This window comes from Misgurnus anguillicaudatus, chromosome 12, assembly GCF_027580225.2.
Source record: "Misgurnus anguillicaudatus chromosome 12, ASM2758022v2, whole genome shotgun sequence".
Taxonomy (NCBI): Eukaryota; Metazoa; Chordata; class Actinopteri; order Cypriniformes; family Cobitidae; genus Misgurnus; species Misgurnus anguillicaudatus.
Window position 1 is genome coordinate 13,834,468 of NC_073348.2, and position 8,376 is coordinate 13,842,843.

The 8,376-nt window shown below is 35.3% G+C and overlaps 1 protein-coding gene across 7 annotated transcripts in view; it reads left to right on the forward strand.

Annotated features, from left to right (window-relative positions):
• The window catches only part of palm2akap2 (PALM2 and AKAP2 fusion), a 103,474-nt gene extending 99,443 nt beyond the window's left edge, over positions 1 to 4,031 (forward strand). For all 7 annotated transcript variants that reach the window (XM_055209211.2, XM_073873985.1, XM_073873983.1 and 4 more), the window contains one exon: positions 223 to 4,031. In XM_055209211.2, coding sequence (XP_055065186.2) covers positions 223 to 327 — 105 coding nt within the window. In that variant the 3' untranslated portion in view covers positions 328 to 4,031. The remainder of the gene's footprint in view (positions 1 to 222) is intronic.
• The last annotated feature ends 4,345 nt before the right edge of the window (positions 4,032 to 8,376 follow it).

Genomic DNA, 8,376 nt, shown 5'->3' on the forward strand with positions numbered 1-8,376 from the left:
ACTCTAAGCCACATAGAGATCCTTGAGCACTTATGATATGTATACTATAAGTTTTTTCTCTCCAGAGTTCAGAAAAAAAAATTATTTGTTAAGCACGTCTTGAAAATGGTTTTTGGTCATTTCTTTATAGTTATAAGATTCATGAACTTAATAGTCAATGGGGTTACAAACAACAATAAAATTAAAAGCAGACATTGACTGGTATCTTTATTTCGTCCTCAGGTCTTGGAGGCCACGCGTGTTACTCGCAGAAAAAGTAACATGGCTCTCCGATGGGAAGCTGGCATCTATACCAACCAGGAAGAAGTTGAAGGGGAGGAAGAGTAAACTAAGTTTACTTTCCTGCTGAGAAAACCAGAGGGGAAATGTGCAACAGGATTAACAGAAGTATTAATTGGGAATTAACACCCAACAGCAATTCACACAGCTCTGAAGCTTTGCTTAACCAATGGACGTGAAGATTGTTCATTTTGGGAGATCGTGTTGGGCCATATTTTCTTTTGAGGGCCCTAAGCAAAGACATTGTTGACCAAAGATACTGTAATGCTTCACATGTCTACTATCCAAATATTTCTTTTTGGCATTGAATTTGATTTGACATGTAAGATAAGTTATTCAATGTGGAGGTCATTGTGCATTTAGGAGTCGATTTTCACAGACCTGAAATTATGTTATTGTGTGGCTATGGATAGAGAAAGGTTAAGTCACCTTTACAACCAGGAATACAGTGTGATTTTATCTGATTTTATCAATCAGGTCATTTACATGAAATGATTCACATTTCAACTCTGAGTGGAGATTGGTGCCATTAATCTGAAGTCAGAAGTTGCCTATAGGCAGATGATCGTGTTGTCCATAAATCTTTTAGAGGAAAGTTGAACTATACCTAAAGTCTATTTAAGGAAGTTGCGTCACTGCACCGCCATGTTTGCAACGCCTGTTGGGTTTGCTAAAGTGAGCTACCCCATTTATAGCAATAGCAGTGATGCACCTTGTTAAATTAAATATCTTTGACTATGATGACGAGATGGTTAGTTACAGATATATTTTCATATTCGAATTGGGCTCTGTGTTATTCATGTTAGTGAAGTCATATCCAGAAACCATTATAAATTGATACCTTTAAACTGGTACCTTCTGGTGCAGTTTTCATCCGTGCAGTGGGGTTAGGGTATTAGGGTGGTTTCTGAATATGCGTTCCATAATAAACTTTGCATGAATCTTTTACTGTAAAAAAATCCATAGAAATTACAGTGTTACTTGCAGCTGGTTGCCGGTAACTTACCATAAATTAAAATTTATGTTATTTACTGGCAACATTTTGTTCAAAGTTAAATGAACGTTGAACATTTGCAGGTCTTTGTCTTTACAGAGTAAAACTAAAAAAACAGCATCAAGCAAAGCATTCTGGGAAACAAAATCTGACGCAAAAACTGAAAAAGGTTGATGATGATTTCTGGTTCTCAGAATGCTTTGCATGAGGCTGTTATTGTATGGTTTTGTTCTGAAAAGATAAAGACTTGTTAATATTCAATATTTATTTAACTTTGAACAAACTCTTGCCAGTAAATAACATACACTGTAAAAAAATTCTGTCGAAATTACACCATTACTGGGTATTACTGGCAACTAGCTGCCAGTAACTTACTGTAGATTTTACATTGATGTTATTTACTGGCAACAGTTTGTTCAAAGTTAAATGAACATGAAACATTTTCAGTCTTTATCTTCTACAATAAGTTACTGGCAACCAGCTGCATAATTACAGCTAATTTTTTACAGTGTAAATTTAAATTTACAGTAAGTAACCGGCAACCAGCTGCAAGTAACACTGTATTTTCTACAGATTTTTTTACAGTGTCATTATCATTTATATGAACACATAAAACTTTGAAAGTGTACTCTTTTTGGTAAAGATTGTGTGACGTTTGTAAGAGCAGATATCAGTACTAAAATAAATCGAACCAGGACAGCATTGTGGACCAGAATGGTATTGTTGTTTGAGGTTAAAGATAGTCCTGTTTGGTTGAAAGTATAGCATCCTATGCAGTGTTGAACATTTGAAGGACATTTAATAATTGGTAAATAATTTGGAGATTGTTTTAGTAATGTTTAATGTTTTACAGGATGACTTATTTTGTGTGTGTACATGCACTTGTGCTTTAATTTGTCTTAGATAAAGCCACAGTCATGGGGCATGAGAGAAAACATGAATATGAAGAAGAAAATGAAAGAAATAAACAGTCAGTATTTTTATAACTTAAGTGCAAGAATGCAAATATTCATTTTATTAAACTGGTGTTTCCATTAATCTTAATTTATAAATATAAGAACATTAGCATTTCCTTAACCATTACAAGCAGGACTGTATTGCTGTTTTTCCCTTTCTTACATTCACTTCATTTATATGGACACGCACATGTTTGACAAGTGGGAGTGGTTTAGTATTATTATTATGATATTGGTTTTGATTTGTTCCTTCTTTGTACTCATTTGTTTTTGTGTGTCACAAAAGATGCTCAGTAGAATATGCACCTATAGAGGACACTCACTTCAGAGATGGACATGTCAAAATAACAATCACGAAGGAGAGATATTTCAACAATATGACTTCTATTTTTGACTTTTGCCCTTAGCCTGATGCATTTATCTACATAAGACAATCCCAAGAGCATCTTTCGACAAATGTGGCTTTGTTTTTTTTGTACCGTACACATATAATATATACAGTATGTATATCACACTAAAGTATTTACTGGACTGCTGTATTTATTTTGCGTATATGTCAAGTATTTGTAGTTTTTGGGTTAGAGTGCATATAATAGTGCTTAACTCTCTCGAAATGATTCTCGATTGCAGGCAAAAAGACTAGAAACTATAAAAGTTGCATTATTCCAACACGTGGGTGACATATAAAGTTACACCTACAGAATTAATATTTCTTTATTTAATAGGTCTGTGGATGCTGACTTTCTAAGGTGTTCGTTTATTTTCATGCGTGACAGGATATTGGATTTTTACTTGGATATTTTGATATAAGATAAGACTATAGTCAGTGAGCAAATAATTTGAATTTTGTACGAGGGAAATATTTTTATTTGAGCAGTGTTCCTATACATGGAAAATAGTTATGGAAAACGACCGACGTTTAGTACTATTACTGCACATCTATCCGTATTTTATATACATTTTACATGTATTGTGTGCATTTGAGAGCCAAGTATCCCATACTATATGCATTTTAGAGATATTAGTGAAGAAGACATTTGGTTTGATGGGCTGCAGGGAATGTTACAAGCACAGAGAACTTAAATATTGACCATGATGTTGACAGGTTTTGCATCGTGAACACTGCAGCATTCACTTTAAATGCATAGTCAGTGTTAGTTTTCAGGAATATGCTGTGCTTTTGTACTATAATGTCTAAAAGTTATAATTTTTACATCATAAAGTTAAATTATTAAACGCAAGGCAGCGTTCACATCTGTAAAACAACAGGAAAATCTCTTTCAGTATTTTGAATACTAGAGGAAAGAAGCATTAGACATGGGTCCATGTTGCAGTTGTTAATGTGTGAAAACATGATGGCAACTTTATGAACATTTAGGAACAGCAGATTTAGCAATAAACCTAGATTTAAATGCTTTGAATAGCGTTGACTATTAGCAGTCAAGCTTTTGTCTGGTCCATGTCCCGTGTGCATGCAGCTGATAAAATTGTGCATCTGCTGCAATTGGTCTGACATTGTGATGGAAGACAGTTTAAAATACTTTTATTAAAATGATAAAAGTACAGCTTAAACATGGTCTGCTTTTGTTTTTATTGCTTTTATTATTTTAAAAGCAATCATGTTTATTGGGTTTGGATCTATTGAGTGATAATGCAATCATGCTTTCAAATGCTCCTCTGTTATCATGGTAACCACTTACTGTACATTAATATTCTGCTTATACTGTTTTATAGTTCTTGTAAGTCTTGCTATTACACACATATATGATTATTTTCTCATTAAAAAGAATATTTAAAACCTGTATTTCTTCCTTGACTCTCACAACGGGCAGATGCTATATTTCTGCTGTATGTTTCTGTTGCTCCGGACTCTTAATTTTGTTTATTGCAAATTACATTACAACAAGTAGCATGTCTACATGGTGGTCAAGGGTGGCAGCCCCTTACACAAACAAGACGGCTCTGGTTTTATGGCACAGATTTAACAGTGTGTGCTATATGATTATAATAATCATCATAATGTCACATATAATGTCATAATGTCAATGCTATATGTCATCATAATCTGATGACAGTTATTTAAAAAAACGTGCCATCTCGCTCAAAATATTATTTTTGTCCATGATTATAACAACCAATAAGCTCATTTGAAAATGAATGTAGACAAAAAACTGTGGCTGCATGCATTTGAGGAGTATATTATCTTTTTAAGGCTTACAATAAAAACCTCTAGTTTAATTCAGAGTCCTCTGAATTAAACTAAACCAACATGTGCATGGCAAGATATTTTGTATATAAAATAACATATTGTTTATAGTGTTTTATACCACAGGGCTGTTGAATGCTTTATTCTGATTGATTGAGAAATGTTCCATGGGTATGCATTATTTTTGATAAACGCACACCTAACCTGTCAAATAATCACCAGAGCAATGTCTGTGGTAACCGTGCAGAATAATCGACTCCAGTTCTTTAAATTCTTTTAAAATAATCCACAATAATAAATCCACAAGAATAAAGCTAATTATAAGTTTGTATCAATATATTTTCCTCATTGTATATTAACATCATACAAAATATAAGTAAGCAATAAGGTACGAGAGGCTGACGTGGAGATAAGTACTAACAACGCCCTTCAGCCGTTACTTATTCACGATACACCACTTGCCTCGAGTACCTTGTTGCTTTTATAAAACGGTTACCACACAATATTAAAGTAAAAAAAATATTAGTGCAACTTTCATGAAGTTAAATCAATAAAAGCATTCCTTCCGCTAGAAAAAATAGTCCCTGACTGCGAACAACAACATGAAAGCTCAAATAAAAACAACAAACTGTTCTCAGACTTTGTCTCATTATATGTTTATGTGTTGCTAAGGTTGTTGCTAAGGGCGCAGTGATATTAAATAGAACCGTTGGGTGAAGCGGTCATAGCAGTGTTTTATCGTGAATAAAGCACACCTATTGACCAATCAGAATCAAGGACTGGAACTAACAGTTTTATAACTTTAAATAAAACATTAAAGCTAAATAAATAAAACATCCAGGCTAAGTTTTATTTCATTCAAAATATCAAATGGTTTGTGCTCTCTATCATTAAAACTGTCCCAGCAAACAACAAACACGGGCAGGGTATGTGCACTTGTCAATGATGGCTACTACTCAGTGCTCACAAATGCGCGCACGGGCAGAGCACTTTTTTAATGCAACATGGCAATGCCCATATGCACAAAGCAAAGTTAAAAAAGAAATGATTAAAAAGACCGGTCTGCATAAAGCCCATAACTGAACCAGTTGAAAAACTTTATGACAAACATTTACTACCCAAACCTATCAATGACTTGAACACAGTGGATAAGATAAAAGCACTTTCAAAACAATGATAGAAGCAAATTTTTGATTGGATTTAATGGAATAGACTTGCATAGATAGTTTATTAGAAGGAGGTGTCCCAATACTTTTGTCCATATAGTGTAGGTCAAGATAACTACTCCAACCCAATGATCACCAATCCAAATCATGAGATTTGCTGCTAATACACACAGTGGTGTAAGTTAAAGGGCATCTATTTTATTGCTAAAAACAATGTTATTTTGTGTATGTGGTATAATACAATGTGTTTGCAGTTTATGGTTTAAAAAACATTATTTTCCACATACCGTACATTTTTGTAGCTCCAGAAAGCCCTGTCTTCCTGAAATGCATTGATTTTGTACAAAGCTTATCAATCTGAAAAGGGCTGTGTCCCTGATTGGCCAGCTAACTTGTACGTTGTGATTGGCCTGAATACCTCTGACGTCAGCTGGAAATGTGACGCTCCTTACCTTGTTTGAAAGATTCACTCACAATGCAATGCTAGGAGTTAACTTACAAGACTTCATGAACTAGCCTGGACCCAACTATGGGAATAGTGCAACAGTCTTTTATTGAAGACAAAATAGACAGTAATATAAGGAAACAAATCTTGTGACAATAGCAGGCAAACGCTCACTGGAGGTGTCCGTTCAGCACTGGAAAGTGGACAGGGAACATAATCCAGGGGTGCTCAGATGGCAGAGCCCCAGGCAGGAGAGAGATAACACAGCCAGCAAGCAGGTAACCAGTGAGTGAAACTGCGGAAAGTGTCAAATGCAGAACAGAGACAGAGGAAGAGCTGCGGCACTGGAGACTATAAGAAATTAAGAATAACTAGGAGTCAGCGAACAGGCAATAAACCACAACAATCTGATGGGGAGCTGGAGAAAACACAAGGAAGATAAAGGAGAGAAAATTACTGCTAACGTGAAACAGAAAACTAGGGAATGAAAGGGGATAACAAGGAGGGAGGGGCTAGACATGTAAACGCTGAACGCATGGCAAGCTGTCAAAAACAAGGGGCCTCGTTTATAAAAGTGCGACGTAGGAACTGTCCTACATTTCATCTAAGACCATTTCTGAAATTATCGTAAGTGTGATTCAGAGAAAAGGAGGGTACGCACAAAAAAACGTGCGTACGCCTCTTCCAGATGTGCAGTTTATAAATCACAAATGATCTTAAAATTGTGCGCAGCCGAATGTTCTTAGAACTCCACCTTGTAAACGCCCCTAATTTAATTCATTAGCATATAAATATTAAATTATCAAAGGCCAAATTCTCTGACTACTACAATGGCGAGTGGTAAGATAAGAAAACATATTTGTTGTCGTTTGCTTAACTTTTAAAATTTCAAAATTCTAACATGGAAACTTTATTAATTTTTGAAATACCCATCACTCTTAAATGTCCCTTATTGTAGGCTACATCAAGGCTTCACAATTTAGTTCCTTTCACGTCGTTTATATCATTTAATTCAATCATTTTTAATTTCATTCAATAAAGCAATTGTTCTGTAACATTTACATCTGCGTTACACCGCGAATCAATTTTGCTATATTTTTAAATATTTTTTGAAAAGATGACGAACTAGAAAATTGTTTTCTGAACACTCTAAAAACAAACGGTGCTATGTAGCACCAAGAGTGGTTCTTTGCTCGTGATCGTGGAGGAGCCATTTTTAGTGCCATATAGCACCAGTGAAGCACCAGTAAAGCACCAGTGCAGAACCATACAGGGGCCATATAGCACCACATATGGTTCTACATAGCACCATATGGTTCTACACAGGTGCTTCACTGGTGCTTCACCGGTGCTACACGGCACCAAAAATGGCCCTTCCATGATTACGAGCAAAGAACCACTTTTAGTGCTATATAGCACCGTTTGTTTTTAGAGTGTATAGCTTGGGTGACATCTTTTTGCATTAGAATAGGCCTACATTTTAAAATATCAAAATAGTCCAACATATTTTGTTTAAAGGGACACAAGGCAAGTCTGAGTATTATTTCTCTACTAGCTCCCCCTAGTGTCTGGGAGTAAATGCTTTCTATATCTGAGAATTTACGAGACTGAAGGACACCGGGTCGGATACAGCGAACTTGCAAGTGGGGTATTCTTCCTACAGACGGTAGGGGCGGGCGAGAAAGTCTTCATTCGTCATGTAATGAGTCATTTAAACATATACCGACTTACGAAGATGATTTATTTACATAAAAATGCTGCCTTGTGTCCCTTTAAAATATATTAAAAACCCTTGTTAAATTATTTTGGAGTAGCCTAGGCCTTCTCCACAGTTCATTCTTGTTCATTTTCTGTGTGCATCATTGTTGCATGTTTTTACGTTTCTTTCTATTCTGAATAAACAAACAGCGCAGTTTACATGCTTCGTCCTTGTTGCATTAGTTCATTAAGATAATTCTGAACAGATTTCTGTAATTCAAACAACTCTTAATTGTAGTTGAGAACGTCACGGTGCACTATTAAAACATTGTCGGTAATGTGTCGGTCGGGCCGGGCTCGGACACAACGTGCAGGGGCTTCGGTTATGTTTTTTTGTGCCCGATCTAAACTCTAATACAGATTATGTTGACGCTGTAAAAGTTTTGAATATTTCTTTTCTTTTTTTATTAAACATAGTCAACACTTTTTTTATATTAGCCAGGGGATGAAAGAGAAAAAGAATTAATTACAAACATGGAACTGCTGACATACATTAATACATTTAGCAGCTTCCTTGTTTATCAGATTATCAATAGATTTTAGGTAGCCTATTGGTTAAGTTCTAATAGAAA